At 34.7% G+C, this 21,260-nt stretch overlaps 1 protein-coding gene and 1 long non-coding RNA gene across 2 annotated transcripts; both read left to right on the forward strand.

Annotated features, from left to right (window-relative positions):
• The first annotated feature begins 1,062 nt into the window (after window positions 1-1,062).
• LOC123656204 (putative inorganic phosphate cotransporter) lies at window positions 1,063-16,351 on the forward strand. The gene is made up of 8 exons (XM_045591908.1): window positions 1,063-1,090; window positions 1,704-1,814; window positions 11,436-11,638; window positions 13,297-13,476; window positions 13,663-13,801; window positions 14,760-14,977; window positions 15,395-15,544; window positions 16,202-16,351. The coding sequence occupies exons 1-8, from the start codon at window positions 1,063-1,065 to the stop codon at window positions 16,349-16,351; spliced, it is 1,179 nt and encodes a 392-aa protein (XP_045447864.1).
• A 1,132-nt stretch (window positions 16,352-17,483) lies between these two features.
• Window positions 17,484-21,002, forward strand: LOC123656417. Its single transcript, XR_006743534.1, has 4 exons — window positions 17,484-17,566; window positions 18,543-18,662; window positions 19,308-19,465; window positions 20,819-21,002. It is a non-coding gene; the product is annotated as an uncharacterized LOC123656417 (long non-coding RNA).
• The last annotated feature ends 258 nt before the right edge of the window (window positions 21,003-21,260 follow it).

Below are 21,260 nucleotides of genomic sequence, written 5' to 3' on the forward strand. Positions count from 1 at the left end.
ACTCCAGAATGTTGGGAAGTATGTATATGGATATGGGCCTATAGTTATTAACACAGCCTCTATCATCACCCTTATGGACAAGTATAATGAGTGGTTCATATGTATATATCGGAAAAAATACTGGTCTCCATGCATAGGTTATAAATATAAGTTATTAGTGGGATCAGGATCTCGCTATATTTTTTTAGAAGTGGAACTGATATTTAGTCGATACCGATGACCGATGCGACGTGACCTACGACGTGCCGTGGCATCTCGTAGGTCACATCGGTAGATCAAGGAACTAACGAGCTGGGGTAGCAGGAATAGCATTAATTGACAGAGGGGGCACTACTAGTTACTATGTTAGTAGCTTAATTTTTTCCAATACTTGTGAACAATTTATTAACACAGTTGACACAATCTTACGGATTACCGCGTGCAATTAAATCCGTGGATGATATCTTTCTTTTTTTTATCGCTTAATATTATTTACTGTTTCCCAGAACTTTAATATTAGTCTTATGGTGAAATATATTTTTTTCATTTCATATCGATCCGTTCGTGAGGGACCTTCTGTAGGGGTCTAGGCCAGTCTCTATAACTAAAGGGATAGTGCAACCTCGTTGCGTTTTCTCAATTAAACTGGTGGAATCCGCTTCTGGGAAGCCAGCTAACCGATTCGATCACGAGACCGGCGTTTTTTGGGTGCTGTGGCTTGTCTTGTTCTAAGCCACCCCTGCCGTAAGCTTCGTTAGTAATTTTAGTCACAGTTGTAAGGCTGATAGCCAACGTGGCTGCAACACGTTTTACAGTTGCGAGATAGGTATAAGCAGACCACAGTTTTGATTGTCTTGTTCAAAGTAATCATGAAGTTGTAGCACTAATTATCACGATTGTCCTTTAAACACACGTCCTTTCATCATTTTCACGATTGATGTACTCTAACCAATCTAAGAACTCTCAAAAGTTGTACCAAGGAATAAAACAACTCGAGGTATAACAAATGCAAGAGAACACTTAGCGTACTTAAATGCGTGTGACTAGCACGGTCGTTTGTGGCTAGTGACAGACTATGTCAAAATGGCAGCCGGACGAACGGTTGCTGTTGGTATATTTTCATCCTGATAAATATGAAAATAAATACTATAATCGTAAAAATTCCCCCACTCTTCTCATGGGTGTCGTAAGGCGACTAAGAGATAACACAGTTCCACTACCACCTTGGAACTTAGCCGACCGATGAACCGTCCAACTGCTGACTTTGAAATACACAGGCCGAAGACGGGCAGTAGCGTCTTTGGTGTAACAAAGTCAACCCTGTGATCACTTCACTAACAAACTTGCCCAGCGTGATGATTATGGGCAACATACATGAATTCACGACACAATGTCTGGTGGAAGAACTTGGGGAGGCCTATGTCCAGCAGTAGACTGCGACAGGCTGAAGCGATGATGAAGTAATTATATTTTTACTGAAAAAAAAATAGCGATATCGATTATTACGCCCTTTAGGACTTCATTATAACTTGTAAGTCGTCGAGCTAAATTTGGCTTTGAAAGAGGTATCCGATCGGGGTGACGCCAACCTAGTCAAATTTAATGCTTCCAAAATTTATATATATAATATTTTAGTAATTGACAAGTCTGCAATGTTTGTGATATCCTAAATAAATATATTTTTCTTTATTTCAAAACGCATGTGGCTTTTTACCGCTAAACAGTATCTGTACAAGTATCTGTACCGATCACCGATAGTATTGGTATTCTAGGCATAAATGCCTCGTCTAATCTGAACATCGGACAATGCATCGAATCCAAGGCGAAAACTGCTGGTAAATAACTTGGTATCCTCAATAAAGTCAGGCACTACTTCACATCGGAACAGCTTCTTACTCTGTACTCTTAATATGTATTTTGAGCATGATATTTGCTGCTGTACTCCAACTTTTTTTTCATTTTTTTGATACAACTAGGATGGCAAACAATCGTACGGCTCACCTGATAGTAAGCAATTACCGTAGCTTATAGACGTCTGCAACACTAGAAGCATCGCAAGCGCTTTGCCGATCCTTTCCCCAATTCCCCACAGGAGCTCTGGTCACTTTACTCACCAACAGGAACACAACACTGCTTGTAAACAGTATTATTTAGCTGCGATTTTCTGTAAGGTCGAGGTCTCCAGTCAGTTTCCTCCATTTTTGAGCAGGAAATTTCCTGCTGCGACTCAACTGAGGTCTCTACCTCAGTTGAGTCACAGTTGTTACCTTGTTTCTCCTCAATGATTATTTATTTCATAAATTTATTTATTTTTCTGTAGTGTTTTTCTCGTGAGATTTTATGGTTATCGTTAACGTTTTCTGCCCGTCCGGCTGTATCTCAAGAACCGCGATAGCTAGACAGTTGAAATTTTCACAAATTATGTATTTCTGTTGCCGCTATAATAACAAATACTAAAAAGACAATAAAATAAATATTTATGGAGGGCTCCCATATAACAAACGCGATTTTTTTTGGCCCTTTTTTGCTCATCACTTTCTTTTTTGAAACATTCACAAAATACTTAATTGTACGTTTACTTCAATAATAAATAATAAAATTAAAATAAAAAATATATATACTTCTCTCATTCAACAAAAGTGATTTTTAGCCGCTTTTTGCCCGATATGAAAATCAGCACTACTTAAACGCTTGAAATATTCACAAAATATTTAGTTTTATTTTTGTATACCTACTGTTGTTTACCCAGTCAATGGTACGGAACCCGTCGTGCGCGAGTCCGACTCGCACTTGGCCGGCTTTTTGTTTGTTTTCCTTGAGAATAGACAATCATTATTGCAAGACATAGTTAAATGTGTATTATCGAATTGATTATTTTTATCTTTCATTAAGTAGAACACAACATTAATTTCACCGAGTCTTACTGAATAATTTTATTGTTTAATCAACATATTATTTTATCTTATATATAAAATTCTCGTGTCACAATGTTAGTTACAATACTCGGGTAGGTCAGAGAATCGGCCAACATCTATTTTTCATAACCCTAAGTTAAGGGGTGGGGGGGTTAAGGTTGTTAGTAATATATATGACAGAACAAAGTTTGTGGGGTCAGCTAGTATTAAATATATCTTCATACTTGTTTTGATTTAACACAGAATTATTATTACGATTTTTTGATTGTATCAGAAAGTTTGTGAAAACGGTCATATAATTTTATACAAAACTAGTGGTCACCCCGTGGTCGGAATACAAACATAATTAAAAATTTAAATTAAAGAAACCCAAAAAATTATGTAAATAAAGAACCTTTTTAAAAAAAAAAATCAATTTGACTACAGACTGACGGTCAACAAAAAAGTATAATATGCGTGTGTTTCAAATACATGGTAGTGTGTGTGATGTTTTTTTTATTGATTTAATATATTTTTATGCATTAGTAAAATATATATATTAGTATTCTTCAGTCCTTCTCTATATAAACTATAAGTGTACGAAATTTCATACTCCTCCGTCCGCGCAATTTTTTTAAAAAGGGGTACAAATTTTTTGCTTCACGTAATAATATATAGATGACAAAAATGGGTTAATGTTGTTGATTGCAATGATAATATTCTTAAAAATTGTGGATAGTTAGCAAAACGTTTATGCTTATCTAGAATTTTACTGTGCCGTATCGTGTGAAGAACAGCCTATATATATTTTCAAAGAAATCAAATCTACATATATCCTCATATATAGCGTAAGAGTGTCATTTTAGTGGACGCATATGTCCAAGAAGGACCTATTTTGGATATTTTGCGATATAAATTAAAAAAAAAAATATGGTGAATTCTACGAAACAAATATTGACTAAAATAGGATTCAAATCTGAAGAGGAATCAAGTGAGTTTAAACAATTTATTGTATATTAATAAATCTTAATCATTAATTCTCAAATTCAGGATAAAAAATTTTTTGGGTTATTTAAAAAAAATTGTAAAAAACTAATTTTTTATATTCGTAAAACTGAATTTGAAAAGTAATAGTTAACAAGATTTATGTTTTGATTTATTAAATTATTAATAACTTATTTTTTTTTTAATTATAGATTAAATTTGTAAAAAATTCTGTACGAACGTTTCTTTTCGATTGATGCTTATATTGCATGTAAGTTAGAGTTTGTGTGTGGAGAACATCATTTCTTTATTTATTTTTTCATACGACTACGTTGGTAAACAGGTGTGCAAACACCACCTGTGCAAACACAAACTGTGTAATATCTTCGAAAATCTTCATTTAAATAATATACTTTAAAGAGCCATATAGATCAATATTAAATCAACAATGTATTTAAGGTATTTAATTAGATAAGGATTAATGCTGTATTGGTTAAAATCGCTTTGAAAATCAGCTATTATTTGTCGTAAAAAGTAAATGATAAAAAAATGTTATTGTGGGATATCCATAAGAGATAGACATATACCATAGCGGAGTTTTCTGTAGACCCTTTCAATGTGTACAATACTTAGTACATTATTTTAGTAAATCTCGTAGGGTTCAGGCTGCGTTTGCAATGTAAGCGGAAAAAATGTAATTATTTACGACATCACATTAGAAACGTCAAAAATAACAGTATTTCTCCACTATTTAATGGATGTTATTATACATATAAACCTTCCTCTTCAATCATTCTATCTATTAAAAAAACCGCATCAAAATCCGTTGCGTAGTTTTAACGATTTAAGCCATACATAGGGACATAGGGACAGAGAAAGCGACTTAGTTTTATAGTATGTGATTGATATTGTATATATAAATATACAACAAAACTAACATTAAAGTCGATAAATGACTATTAGATTTTGAATTAACGCTATTTATCTTTTGTTTATTTTAAATATTGATTATCTTAATCGGCACCCAACTCAAGGATCGCCGTTAGAGTAGTTTTTCACTTGAGTGAGTTGAATTCTATATTGAAATCAAGACTCACCTCAATTTATCACTTAATTCAAGAATCAGTCTCGACGTGTGCAAAGACTCAGCGTAAAATTTTCAAGTCTGCTGACGACAATGTTTGTACAAATCTTTAGGATTTTGAATAAGAACTTTAATTTGTTGATTTAAAAAACACTAACAAAGCATAAGATACATATACAGCATTAGTCCAAGCGTTACCTTAAATTAAGGGCAAACTATATCAACTAAATTCACAATGCTTTAACTTAGGATATTGCTTACAACACGGTCGCTGTTCTTTACACTGACTGATTCAACTTGTAACACCCTATTGCTGGACATTGGCCTCTTTTTCCATATAGTAGAAGAATCAGAGCTTAATCCACTACGCAGCTCTACTGGGGGTCGGCGGATTATGTAGCACTTGTTACTGATGCTAGAAACATTGAATGTGATTATGATTTTGACATTAATTAAGAAGATGCGGTGAACTCTTTAATAGTGAAATTAGTTTCGTCAACATTTTTTGTGTGTTGCTAATATGAATGTTAGTGCTTAACATGTGTGTCTATAAATATGAGTGGGTTAAGTGAAACATCAAAAAATTGGACAAACGCGATTTGAAAAGGGTTCGTACCACCTTTTATTATAAATAAGTGATCGTATTAATAATTTTCTATTTTAAATTCTAAACATTAATCCTTTTTATAATATATCAGTAAATTTAAACTTTTTAACAAAATAACTTTAAAAAAAAACCTTTTTTTAACCTCACTAAGTTCTTAAACTAATGCCAGCGAATCAGCAACCCAAACGGGCACACACGTGATGCACACATCTCTGCAAGTGGTCGTGCGTAGAGCGCATTTCTCGAATATTAAATGTTTATCGCTGCAATTTCGATTACAACACGTGCCTTCATGTGTGTGAGTCACGCTCGGCTTTTCATGGCCGCCACGCAACGCAATTAATTAATTTGTTTGTTTGCGCTGACTAAAACTTACTTAGGTATACTTTTATTAGTCTAGAGACTTAGTTCTTGCTTTTCAGTTTTTTCGGAAGTTTTTTTTCTTTGTTATTAATATTTTATTTTATAATTTATTGTGGCTATAATCTACTAATTACTACATGCTTAGTTGTTGATTACTTTTAAAAAAAGCTATATTATATTTATATATCTATATATTTTATTTAAGCTATTAACTGTGATTAAATCATAAAAGTATTTTGAAAAATTTAATAATGAGAAAAAATACACAACTCAGCATTAAAATCTCTGAAGAATAAGTCATCCCAATTTCTTACCGTTTGGGTAGAATTTTTTTTCCAAATTTATATGGGACTAACTTCGAACTATATATAGGTAACCCTATCTAAAAAAAAGTGTGCTTTTTATCAGTTAAAAAAGAGCATATTAGGTTTTTTTTTTTATTTTAGCATTTATAATTTAGAATTGTATGAGTATGATGCAGGAAAATAGTAACTGCATATAACTTTGTCTAGCAATATGTTCAGTATATTTTCGATTGATATGACTCAGATTTTTTTTTATTTTCTTCTAAGCATTTGATGATGTTTGATTAGGTTTTCTTATTATGTTACCACATGTAAACACATGAGTTCATGCCATTCCCGACTAGAAAAAAGGTCAGCCTCAACCAGATCATGTATCTGGACCAGATCAGGATAGAATGAGGCATGCCAGATCCGGCAAGCTCTATCAGGACCAGGTCTGGTCCAGACAAGGATAGCCTGATGTAAAATATAATCAAGTATGGTAAGGCATACTGGATTAGGACCCGGTCCGGTCCAGATAAGGACAACCTATAGTAAAATATAATCAAGTATGGTAAGGCATACTGGGTCAGGACCCGTTCCTGTCCAGATCAGGTAGCCTGATGTAAAATATAATCAAGTATGGTAAGGCATACTGGATCAGGACCCGGTCCGGTCCAGACCAGGATAGCCTAAAAGAAATTACGCGAACTAAGCCTGAATCGCGCTATTAATGTTTTTAAACGCACTTAGTATATATACAGTTATCAGGACAGTCTAGCAGGGAGTCCATTTCTACACAATGGAGCAGTCGTGAGTAATAGGAAATAGTTAATTAGTAGTTAGTTATTACAAGTTAATAAATAAAATTTAATTAATAATAATAAATAATTAATGAAATAAAAATAAATAAAAATAATTAATACTTAAAGTAAAAACATAAATAAATAATAACGGAAATAAATATCATAATAATTATGTTAAGTAACATAATATCAATTCTCTTTTTTTTTTTAAACAATTTTTTCAAGAATATACATTCGTGTTTTTTAAAAGGACCGGACCGAACCGGCTGATCAGGATGAGATGAGATTTCCTGATCGGGTCCAGATCAGGATCCGATCAGGAAATCTCATCTCATCCTGATCAGGTCCAGACAAATCATCTGCGTTACATGTCTTATCTAGTCCTGATCAGGCATGCCTGGTCCGGTCCTTATAAGGAAGACGAAAAAATTTCTACTCGGGTTTTTGGCGTGAATTTGTGGAGGCCTATGTCCAGTAGTGGACTGCGAAAGGCTGCTGTGATCATGATGATGATGATTATGTTATCAGTACCTTGATAACCGAGCTTGCTTTTTTGGGAAAATTGTGTTTTTGGAAATTATATTCTAATACGAATTACAAACTGATGAAATATGTAAAATATTTTTCGATCTTAAACACATAATAATAAAAAAAATGTAAATAACTGATCGGACATCGGACTGTGTACATTAAGACATGTTATTATATAAGATAAAAATAAATAAAAATTGTATTATAATATATGATAAATTCTAGCAAACCTAAATAAACAATCAAATAAATAAATAAAAATAAACATTTCCTTAAAACTAGGAATTACAATCCCGTGTCGTTTTCAGTCCGACCGGATCCGGACGCTTCTTGATTGGATTGATCAAATCGTAATAACCTATTATTCAATCCAATATAAATTTACCGTTAATGAAGTGAAAAGAAAAAACACGCAAGTATACGTGTCACAGAATTAGGTTGAACTGAAAAAAATTTTATACTTTTTATTTTGCCTTTTTTCACGACTACTAATTCTATTTTATGTTACTGTTTCATAAATAAGTATTAGATAAATATCATATGACCTGAAAATGGATTAAGAACGCATTATAAGAGTACATAACTACCCAGACTGATAAAGAAAATGCTTGATTAATTTTACAAATTAGATACTTAGATTAGATAGATTGTGACAGCAAGTAATAACAAAACAATTTATTATCATTTGTTCTCTAAAAAAAGTCTTAAAATTCGTTACACTTGATCAATTGTAAAAAGAAAAAGTACGTTTAAATGGATCAAGTTATTATGACATGTTCTGATTGCCTTGTTAACGAATCTGAAGTGGTTTAATAAATGATTATTTAACCGACTTCAAAAAAGGAGGAGGTTACTCAATTCGACCGTAATTTTATATATATATATATATATATATATATATATTTATGTATGTTCGGGGATAACTAGGCAAGGAGATATCCTTAATTTGGTATCATGATAAGTAAACCAGGATCTGATGATGGGATCCCAGAGAAATCGAGGGAAACTCTCAAAAATCCACATAACTTTTTACTGGGTGTACCGATTTTGATGATTTTTAATTTAATCGAAAGCTGATGTTTATCATGTGGTCGCATTTAAATTTAATCGCGATCTAATTACAACCTTTGGAGTAATCTTTGATAATGCGTATTTACTTGACTATTTTTTCGTCTACCTACGTTATATTACTTGTCGATATAATTGAAGTCGATTTTTCTTCGTTTGCCTGCAAACACAATTATTTAACTTAGTTATATATATGTTCTTTTTTGACCAATCAGAAAATTAGTAATAACTATTTGTAAGCTGGTGTCTACACCTTTATGCTCCTCCCGTACTTCAACAAATAATAATCACAGTAAGAACAATACAATCTTATAAAATTTCTAACTGTGCCCGTGACTTCATCCTCGTGAAATCCTTTGGATAGTATTTTTTGGATATATATTTTGGTTTATTTGGGACATCAGAATAGCTTTAAACATTCACATAAACCTTACACATTTCCATGCAAACTTTCATCTTCTATTCCCTATTGTTATTTTCCACCCTTGAGGGTAAAACTCTTACAAACTTTGAATGTCATATTTATTTATATCTAATCAACAGCCTAACTGGTAATTTCAAGCTTCTAGCTCTAAAAATGACGATATTTTTATACAACTTTCTATCCCTTTATGAAAAAAATTGACTCTCCTAATTGTGATACATGTGGAACTAAAGAAGATTTATATCACTTGTTGATGAAATGTGTCAAATTGCAGACTCAGAGACAAGTATTGTTTAAGAATTTAAAACTTTGTTCGTTCGATGTTGGGGCGGTGCAAAGTATTCTATCGGATCCCTTATCAGAATCTGCTAGAATGATTTTTGATTTTTATAAATTATCCCTTGTTGATTTATGTTAGTAGATTTTAGTAGGTATTTTTGTCTTAGTTTTTTTCTGTGCGTCTTGCCATTATTTTGTAAAAGTTACAATGGGACTCGCGTGTCCTTGTAGGACAAAAGCCCCTAAAATCAATAAAAGAATTTAAAAAAAAAAAACCTTTCAACCATTTACACTCCTTTTTTCGCATTAAAAAGTAACCTATGTCCTTTCTCAGACTCTAGACTATCTGTGTACCAAATTTCATTTAAATCGGTTCAATAGCTTAACGTGAAAACGTGACAGATAGACAGACAGACAGATTACTTTCGAATTTATAATATTAATATGGATTAAAAGCATAAATTTAAATTATAACAGTATTTTTTGTGTAACTACCCTGCAAAACAGATTCCGGTATTAAACGATTAAACAACAAGCGTACCTAATTCCGACACAAAATCCAATATTTTAATAACTGTCAGAATTATAAATGTGCTAACAAGTGTAACTAACGCTATATAATAACGTGACGCTATGTGGAGATGAAAATATGTCTATTAAACCTATATTAAATCGTCAAGTATCTTATATCCAAATACTTAAAGCCTTAGAATAAAACATTGATTCAACCCACAGGTTTCAACCCCACAGGTTTCAACCCATTCATTTCAAGCAGTGAAATTGTAATTACCCAAGTTTGATCTAAACGTAAAAATGTTTTGATTAGGGTTATTTTAAAATTTTTACCTTAAAAAATATATTTTAAAATATCGGGTGCAAGTTTGGTGTAAGAACTCTATTACTTTTTACCCTCGACTTTCGCATGAGATGGTTACTTTTTGGTACTTATTTGGCAAATGATACACTTACTTACTTTCGGGTACAAAGTTTTTTGATTTTGTAAAATAGCAAACATTAATAGACGCTTTCAACCTTTTCAATTTTTTTTTTTTGATCATATACTCGTATGTATGAGTAATAATTAATCATATATGAGTAATAATGAATGATTAAAAAGTAATAGCCTTAAACTAAAAAATATTGCTGATAAATTATCGGCTATTTTTTAGTTTAAGGCTATTGTTGTAACTCTTTTATCTTGTTTTGTATTCTAATTTAGATAAAACATTATCACGATATAAGGAAAATTTCGCGATAAGGTGGTATAGACCTAATTAAATCTAAGCAGATATATGTTTAAGCTTCTTGTTTTTAAAGTGGCAGTCTGCGTGTCCTTAACATATTTAATCTATTATATTTTCTGCTGTAATTATCTAATTGCTCATTTGTAAAAGGGTCAAAAGATAAATACACCAAAACTAAAGTATATGTGTATGTCCTTATATTTATTTTATAAAGTAAAACATAATTTATGATATATCTTGATATTTTGTCAGTTGTATTAAAATAAAAGCTGACCAGGACTAAAAATACCAGTGCAGGAAAATCCAAGACTGCATACCTCCACGCACTCCTTTAAAACTATCGTTTGCAGCGTATATCAGCAGGGTCCGTATTTTTTATTTTGTGAGAGCAAAGCATAGTCTCCTCCCTCTCCTCCTCCTTATTTGATCGAATTTTTTATTTGGCAAGGAAAACCGTAACACGAAAATAACCCAACTCTATTTTATCTTATATATAAAATTCTCGTGTCACAATGTTAGTTACCGTACTCCCCCGTAACAGCTGGACCGATTTTTATGAAATTTTGTGTGCATCTGGGTAGATCTGAGAATCGGCCAACATCTATTTTTAAAACCTCTAAGTTATAAGGGGCTGAGGGTTAACGGCGGTTAATAGCATATATGGCAAAACAACGTTAGCGGGGTCAGCTAGTATTTATATATGTATTACAAACATGTATATAGAGTTCAGACCAGACTAATTGAAAATTCCTCCCAAATGCTTCTATGTTTCGGCGATGTCTATTTATAGCTATATTAGGCAACGCCAGGACGGTTGACAACGTGAGTAGTGTTCTACATCTCAGAACGCAAATAATTCTCATAACTGTACTGTTTACGTTGTTTTAGATTCAAAAAATGAAGATACAGACTCATATGGCTTAGGACATCGTCATATTCAAGCATTTCTAATATTTATATGTCTCACCGTCGGTATTATTGCGGGTGGCCATATGGGAGTAACAATCGTTGCGATGTCGGTAGCTGAAAATACTACTGACAAAACACTAGACACGACGCACGAAATCGATAGATATTTGGATATATATCAAGTAAGTTCAATCTAGTTACAAATTTTCTTCTATTCTATTCAGTAAGCTGTTAGTTCAGTCTAGATCTAACAGGTCCATTTTGAGTCTTCTAGCTATGGTTCTTAACCGTTGAAGATAAGAGAATAACTATATATGTAACAACCTTTCTCATTTCTATTAAATATGATGAATCCTTTTGGATTTTTTATACCGGCGACTGGGTTGGCGCAACGGTCACAGCCATGGATTGTACCTGTTGCGTGGGCAGTTGCGGGTTCGATCCCCGCACATGACAAACATTTGTATTGGCCATACAGGTGTTTGGCCGTGGTCTGGATGTTTGTGCAGTCCTTGTGGGTCTCCCTACCGTGCCTCGGAGAGCACGTTAAGCCGTCGGTCCCGGTTGTTATCATGTACACCTGATAGCGATCGTTACTCATAGTAGGAAATATATCCGCCAACCCGCATTTGAGCAGCATGGTTGATTAAGCTTTGATTCTCCTCCTACATGGGGAAAGAGGCCTATGCCCAGTAGTGGAATATTACAGGCTAAAGCGTTATACCGGCGACTGAATGCAATGTATTTATGTACTTTCCTTGATCAGGTGTCTCACTAGGATAGATTGAGACCTAAATAGAAACAAGTATTAAATCCTTACATATGAAATTGGCGTTTTGTTGTACTGGCCACTTTGATCTCAAATATTTCCTCTTCGGTGAAGAATTCCAAATTCAAATTTATACAGCTATTTATTTACTCATGCATTTGTGTTTCAAAAACCGTATTTCATTTGTTCTTTCCTCTTTTGTTTTTCATCTTTGCGTCACTTAGTTTACAAAATGGAAAACTTGAAATATCGTATTATCTACGAGAACTAGTTCCACCGTTTCCACATGCCACCAGTACTGCAGAAACGGTTCGAAGGGTTAATGATGTGTATGGCTGCGGTCTTGCAAAAGAAAACATAGTGCGTTTTTTGTTCTAACGATTTAAAATTGAATCAAAATAAATCACGTAAATGATAATCGTAAGCACTCGTTGTAATGGCTGAACCCATGCGAGCTAGCCAGATCCTGCCTCAAGCTAAAATTGACTCAAAAAAACCGAAGCTACTCAATCGCTCTAGGCCACTGCTGCTTCAGGACAACGCTAGACCACACACTGTACAACAGACGGTTACCAAATTTCAAGCTTCAATTGGAATCTCTAAGACATCACCCGTGCTTCACGGACCTTTTTCCAACTGATTACCATTTTTTCTCGAAATTGGGATAACTTCTTGCAAGGGGCAAAAGTCAACTCCGACGGGGCAGTCCAAACAGTCTTCAAACATTTTATTGATTCACGTCCGAATGTTTTTTTTAGTAAAAGTATTAATGGCAAAAGTGCATAGATAGCATTGCTACATACTTTGATTAATTAAAAAAAAATCGGCTTTACATTCCGACCACACAAAACGCCAATTTCATATGTAATGACCTAATACATACATACAAGGTGTGACATAATACGACTAATCTCGGTGTAGGAATGAAATGTTTCTTGCCATATAGAACTTACTTTATCACTTCTTGTAAAGGGTCATATTATTTGAAATTTTATTGTTGTTTTTCTATATAAACATTCTTGTACATTTTTTTTATTGTTATAACTGTTTATCATGTCATTTTTTGTTCAGATTTATGACTGGCCAAAATCAATACACGAGATTATTCTTGCATTATCTTACCTTGGATCTGCTCTCATGATGTTTCCTATCGGTATCTTGGGACACCGATTTGGTGGAAAGTTTCTGCTTCAAATAACACTGGGTCTAAATGGAGTCATATCGATTGTGGCACCTTGGGTGGCAGCATGGGTACGTATAAATTTTTTTTATGCGTATATTTGAAGAACCGTTTATGTTATCATTCTACTTATTTCTTTTTTTGCGGTAAATAATTATTATAATAATATTTTTATCCTCACTTTAAGACAAACAATTCCATTATTTAATTTCAATAATGAAGTTAGTTTGTTTCATTGCATATTTACTTTATTTTAGGGTGATTGGATATCATTTGCCGTACTTCGTTTCTTACAAGGCGCTGCTCTAGCTGGACTTTACCCAGGAGTCTATTATTTAATCACAAATTGGTTCCCTATTAGTGAACGTAACTCTCTCAGCGGCTACATTTATGCGGGTAATAACAAATATATATTTGAAAGATCATCATCATCAGATCATTGGCCTTAGTCCGTCTATTGCAGACGATTTAAACAGTGTCAGACAGACACTGCGACGCCTAGGACACTCTTCAGGAAAACGCAGAGTTTCCTAAGCTTTGCGCCACCCTCTCGACCTCACTGGCTAGGCCCACAGGAACGACGAGTCGATACGTGTGGAGCCAATTTGGCTGCAGGAGTCTTTCGCATTTTAGAGCTATGCCACGAATACGTGAAGGTAGGGCACAGCAGGAATTTCCTGCTCAAAATATGGAGCAGCCCGACTGGGGTAGTACCTCGACCTTACAGAAGATCACAACAAAATAATACTGTTTTCAAGCAGTATTGTGTTCCCGTTGGTGAGTAAGGTGACCAGAGCTCCTGGGGGATTGGGGATTGGGTCGACAACGCGCTTGCGATGCTTCTGGTGTTGCAGGCGTCTATAAGCTACGGTAATCGCTTACCATCAGGTGAGCCGTACGCTTGTTTGCCGACCTAGTGACATTAAAAAAAAAAAAACGGAGACGCCATTCCGGGTTTCAAATGAAGTTTTCCTTCTCCAGGACCCTGATGATTTTGAGCCAGGTTTATCCCTCGGTCGCCTTTTACGATCCCCACGGTAAGAAAGGGGGAAGTGCTACTCTTATTCTACTCCGACGACACCACACGGCAAATTTAAAAGATAAAAAAATAATTATTTAAATTAAAAAAAATAGCAATAACGTACTAAAAAGAAAAATTAAAAGAAGTGTATTACAAAATACTTTAAAAAAGCAATTTTTTACGATTAAAATATCTTTTTTTAAATACATTAACTCGATCGAAGATGATCGCTTTAGAAAGTATCACTGTTCTGGAAGGCTATTAACGGTCAAAGATGACAGATAAAAATTACCAAAATCATTCTTTGACTAGATTATTTGTGTTTTTTTTTAGGTTCAGGTATTGGAAGCATATTGGCGTTCTCTTTAGCTGGTATTCTGGCGGACAGCGCATTGGGATACCCGGGAATGTTTTGGTTTGTCGGAATCGTATGCTTATTTGCGTTTTTCTTGATCACCGTCTTCGGAGCTGCTACCCCGAGTGAACATAAATTTGTGTCAGAGAAGGAAAAGAAATATATAGTACGGGATCATGTGAAAGAAGTGGTAACGGTTAGTACTCTTATTTACTTGTGATATTATAAAAAAATACACAATCTTGAGAAAGATATCAAACTTCTTACTACTTGGGAAAGGCTGCACTCCTTCTCTTTGTCTTTCTCAACAAGCTAAAACTCAAACGAATAAAAAAACGACTTTAATATTACATTACCCTAATGCTAGTCAGTGAGTCAATCATTCAGTCAGTCAGTCAGTTCTGCCTATTGCAGTCCACAGCTGTACATAATGACAAGTGTGATTCGTGTATACATGTGGTGTTAGCCTGTAGGTGGTTGACATTTTATACATGATACTTTTTTCAGAATTTAAACTGTTTATGAATATATGTATATAAATGCATGTTAAGCAAACAAATGAATGAAAAAATACAAAAGAAACGTTGTTTATTATTTCTGTATTTTTTTTCAGAAACCCAAACTTCCATGGAAAAAAATATTTACTTCGATTCCTCTATGGGCGACTGTCATAGCACACGTGGGAAATTCTATTGCATTTGTGTTTTTCTATTTGCAAGTACCATCGTACATGGTTGGAGTATTAAATTTCGACATAATGGCTGTAAGTGTTAACTTTTCTCGTGCTTCAACACTTGGGTGTGATTGGCTTAAAATATATTAATCGCAGTACCTATACTGTGAGCCATAAGAATAACTGAGTAGGGCACAGCAAAAAATATCCTGCTCAAAATCTGGAGCAGCCCGACTGGGGAAGTACCTCTAACCTAACCTAACAGAATTGTTGTGTTCCTGTGGTGAATAAGGTGAACAGAGCTATTAGAGTGATCTGTGGACTGTTAGAGGGATCTGTGGAAATGTCAGTAACGCGCTAGCGTTGCTCCTGATGTTGCAGATGTCTATAAGATGCACACACATACACACACACACACACACACACATCAGCCTATCGCAGTCCATTGCTAGACATAGGCCTCCACAAGTTCGCGACAAAAATGACGTGAACTCATGTGTTTTCCCTATACTCACCACGCTAGGCAGGTGGGTTGGTGACCGCAGGGCTAGCTTTGTCGCACCAAAAACGTTGCTGCCCATCTTCGGTCCGTGTATTTCATAGCCAGCAGTTGGATAGTACTATAAACTACATAAGTGCTTAGTTAGTTATTTATTTATTTTTATTTATTTATTTAGTGATAGGTGATATTATTACAATTATACATAAAATATGTTGTCAGTTCCTTTAAACTTTAATTTTTTACAGAGTGGTATTCTGGCAGCACTACCGCAGTTGGGTTCATGTATCTCGGCGTTAGCATTCGGTAATCTGTCCGATTTTTTAACTAATAGAAAAATCATAAGCATGAGAATGGCGAGAATAACGTTTAATTCTATTGGTAAGTTGTGTCAGTAAAATAAATAGAGTTAGACCATATCTCACTAAGCTATTACACAGTGGATTGGTGGACATTGTCCCTACCATAAGCAGCGATCGAGTTCAGATGTCTTTGGTAACAACCGGGACCGACGGCTTCACGGAGTCTCCGAGGAACGAAGGGTGACCAACAAGGACATACACATATTGAGTTTATTTAATTTATTTCATCATTACAGCCTATACAGTCCACTGCTGGACATAGGCCTCCACAAGTTTACGCCAAAAATAGCGTGAACTCATGTGTGTTGCCCATAGTCACCACGCTGGGCAGGCGAGTTGGTGAGCGCAGTACTGGCTTTGTCGCACCAAAGACGCTGCTGCCCGTCTTCGGCCTGTGTATTTCAAAGCCAGCAGTTGGATGGTTATCCCGCCACCGGTCGACTTTTTAAGTTCCAAGGTGGTAGTGGAACTGTGTTATCCCTTAGTCGCATCTTACGACACCCACGGGAAGAGAGGGGGTGGCTATATTCTTTAGTACCGTAGCCACACAGTAATTTATTTACGTTAAAGTTAAAGTTTAATTTATTTACGAGTACTGTATATAATATGTACTTTAAATAATTAATTTTCATATTTAATAAATTGATTTATTAATATATTCTCTATTGATGATATATAACTATTAGTGATAAGACCGCCTTTGCATTTTTTTTTTAAGTTGAACAAATGTTATTTACCGTATGTAATTTGAAATGTACAATAAACAAACACACTCATAACAGTAACAAAATTAATATCACCATTATCACTATTATTACGTACTTACATATATCGTGCGAATACAAATATTTGCAATTGAAATTTGAATCCTTGACTGCCTAATGGTTCAAGTACACGAGGACAGCTTATACAGTTAATGTTATGACTTTACTGAAATAACGTAACAACCAGACTTTTCTTACGCCTCCCCTAGTTCACGTCAAATCGCATCCCGCCAAATCAGATCAATTTACCAAATCCTGGTTACCCGCTGACATAATAATTTCAAAAAAAAATTCGGGAGACATTATAGCCATTTACCACTACTTTTTAATATTTAAATTATTTCAAAATGTAATCGTTTCTCTTACAGCGTGTGTTATACCAGCGATATGTCTAATAACAGTGGCATTCACAAACAGTAGCATTTTAGCCGTTGTCTGCTTTGTCATCTTTTCGACGGCGAATACTGCTCACCACTTTGGTTGGATGGTAAGAATGAATTCGAAATTATTAATCAATAAAAAATAAATAAAAATGTTTATTACTCGAACAATAAATGTCCATAATTGTTAGCAAAAATAAAAGATGAAAGCTTAATAACTAATGTTAGTACTTATTAACTAAACGTGACCTCGTAATGTCACACAAATGCCTGAGTAGCGGATAGTCCCCGCTTTCGGCGACGACCCTTAAGACTGCCGCGCACTCGCCTTAAAAGTGAGCTAGCTTTTTTGCGTAGAATAGCCAGGAAACTGTCGACCCTGCGTGCGCGAACATACTAGAGCAGCACCGCGGCAGCCCCAACAATGCCCTAAAGGCGTTATTGTACTGTACACGCAAGGCCACGCAAGACCTCTGAGTATAGCTGACCCATAGACTGCTCGTTTTAAAAGAAGTGCAGTAAGCTTTAAAAAGCGTGATCTTAACTGGTGTTGAGTAACGAGCAAATATAAGGGGCCAACATGTTCGCCCTGATCGACAACGCCCTGCGTTCTCGCTCAATATCAACATTGTCCTTAAGGTCTTCTGTGACATTGTGATCTAGGTACTTAAATTGGTGTACTCTAACAAGATGTGCCCCGTTTAGCTTTATTGAGGGTATATTTTCCGGTAAATATTATATCCGGTTATTTAATGAAACAGCTTTTTTTTCGGATTTTAACGCGGTTTATTATTAACTTTTGATTCCCAATGGGAATTACCATTCCCGATTCGCGTAAATATTAGAAAACAATATATATCCGGTTATATTAATATCGGCCAAGTATTGGCCATTAGTGAAATTTTATATAATGACATTTCCAGTTTCAAAAATATTTCCTTGGTTTCAGTTGTTGGTACCAAGATCACAGCTCTGGCTGTTGCAACGTTGCTCGAATAACGTTTACGACACATATTTGTTACACCCATCCAGGATTTCCTTTTTTGTTAAGTTTGTATGATAAATTATACTATTTACTTTCAGGGAAATTATATGGACTTGTCGCCAAATTATAGCGGATCCTTGATGTCGATAGGAAACATGTTAACCAACATTTTTGGCATCGTCTTACCCATAATAACTTCCTTTGTTGTAACTGATATGGTACGTAGCTTTTTAGCCTTGGGCTAAATTTATGGTTATTTTACGTGTTCTAATGCCACTAACTGACTAATCTGGAGTTTCGAGCTCTGTACCTTTATTAAGAGATAAGTTTCACTCACAAATAGGTTGTATATATATGGATAGGCCTACAGAGACTTTATCAGCTGGAGGTAAAACAGGCTGTACTTCTGATCCTACTCCTTTCCTACAAAAAATTGGTTTTATATGTAGCAAAGAATCCGCGTTGACGTAACAGTTACAGCATTAGGTTTGTGGCTGGCGCGCTGATTGCAGGTTCAATCCCCGCACATGACAAACATTTGTATTGGCTATACAGATGTTTGCCGTGCTCTGGGTGTTTGTGCAGAGCTTGTTGGTCTCCCAACCGTACCTCGGAGAGCACGTTAAGCCATCAGTCCCGGTTGTTATCATGTACACCTGATAGCGATCGTTACTCATAGTAGGGAGAATATCCCCCAACCTGCATTGGAGCAACGGTGATGGATTAAGCTCTGATCTTTCACGGGGAAATAAACTCTCCTGGTGAAGCATAAAACGGACGGAACACATTATCAGTTAGATAGTATAACATAACAAAAGATTTATAGATGTGTACATTGAAGAAACTTTTTAATTTTATTTCAGAAAAACCGATACCAGTGGCGCATCTTAATATTATTGATGGCTGGTTGTTCTTTTGTTAGTAATATCATCTTCGTTATGTTCATGTCAGCTGACATTCAACCTTGGAATAAAGGAGACGAAGAGAAAGAAGAGGACGTTGGCAAGAAAGCTTAAAAAAGGTATGCTATAATACCGACTCCTTTGGCATAAAAAATAGCTTTAATGGGCATCAGCACAGCAGTTCAGAGCCATCTTGAATACGCATCTCAAGTTTGGAATCCGACTTACAAAACATACATTGACCGCTTAGAAAGGGTTCAAAAGAGGTTTCTAAGGCATATTCAATGGCGATCAAATTGTTACCTACCTGCGTATATTTCTCGATGCCGAAACTTTCATTTCCATTGGTTGAACGAAGAAGGATTGCAGATCTGACATTCTTGTTATCAATCTTTAATGGACCATTAGATACCCCTGAATTGCTGAACAAGTTCGGGTTTCGCGTACCTTTTGCATGTTTTCGTAAATTTAACGTACTGGATATACCCCACGTCAAAAGCACATACAGGTGGAGCTCATATATTGTGAGAGTGAGTCGTTCTTTCAACACCGTAAGCCAGGAATCGACTTAGGTATTTTCCACACTAGTATTCTAAAATTAAAGAAAAAATTGTGTGATAGTTTTTTTTGTTTTTGTCTAATCAATATATATCGTGATTACAAAATGATATACTTACTTAATCACATACGTTATAATATATAACAGCTTTTAATTAGGTACTAAACTATTGTATATAAGCGAAAACTTTTAATTGGCCTTATCACTGCCGTAATTTCATGTTGTATGTGTTTTACTAGCTGTAAGTTTTCTAAAGTGTAAAATAAAAAAAAAATAAAAAAAAAAAAATTAAATAATGCGTGATCAAACAGCAACCCTAAATTTTGACATTTCTGACAAACAAACAAAAGTGTGGACCACAGTCCTACCATCCTGTTTTCCATCAAACCCTTAAGAAACGTATGAACGGGCGTCGTTTGGTAAAACGTACTTTAATAAAAACCTTATTATGTATTCTTGTCAAGCAGAATTAATAACCAACCAATAAACCATGTATATTTTGAAATCACTCATCATCATCAACATCACATCAGCCTATCGCAGTCCACTGCTTGACATAAACCTCCATAAGTTCGCGCCAAAAATGGCGTATCCCCGGCCTGTGTATTTGAAAGCCAGCATTAGGATAGTTATCCCGCCATCGGTCGGCTTTTTAAAATCCATGGTGGTAGTGGAACTGAATTTTTAAAATTTATAACGCAGTCCATTATTTAAAAGCATTTGATAAAACTAGAGATAGCGATCAAGGAGATAACCACAGTACAAAACTATATTCTGCTTGCAATCCTGCACAATTCGTAAAGAGCTACATGCTCTTTTTTCAATTCTCAATACTCCACATACCTATATGATGTAAAATGTAAATTAAAATTAATCAAATCTCCGTACTTAAGCAACGTTTCTTTTTTTCCAGATCTCTAAGACGTAAAGCAAGAAACTTATCGTACAGAATCTGAAAAAGATGTGATGAAATGTCATTTCTCAACAAATGATTTTTTTTTCGGACTGTACACTCTCTACACCAGTTATGTATATTATATATATTTAAGTAGAACTTTTAATTATAATGTTATTTAGTAAATAAAGTATTTTGTAAGCGAAGTTTTGTTTATATTTTTTCAAGATTTTATTATAATTAAACAACTTTTTCGGATTTTATCGCGGTTTATTAGGTTTTTAAATAACAAAAATTTCGAAACAGTTTTTTTTTTTTTAATCAAATTTAAGGGCAAGAGCGATTTTGTAGCTCTTGTTAGGAGACTTACGCCGATTTGCACAAAACAAAATTAAAATTTAAGTAGAGATTAAACTAATTTAATCGCAAGAATTGGAGCGCCTTTCAGTTTTTTGTATGT

The sequence above is a fragment of the Melitaea cinxia genome, chromosome 9 (genome assembly GCF_905220565.1).
Source record: "Melitaea cinxia chromosome 9, ilMelCinx1.1, whole genome shotgun sequence".
NCBI lineage: Eukaryota > Metazoa > Arthropoda > Insecta > Lepidoptera > Nymphalidae > Melitaea > Melitaea cinxia.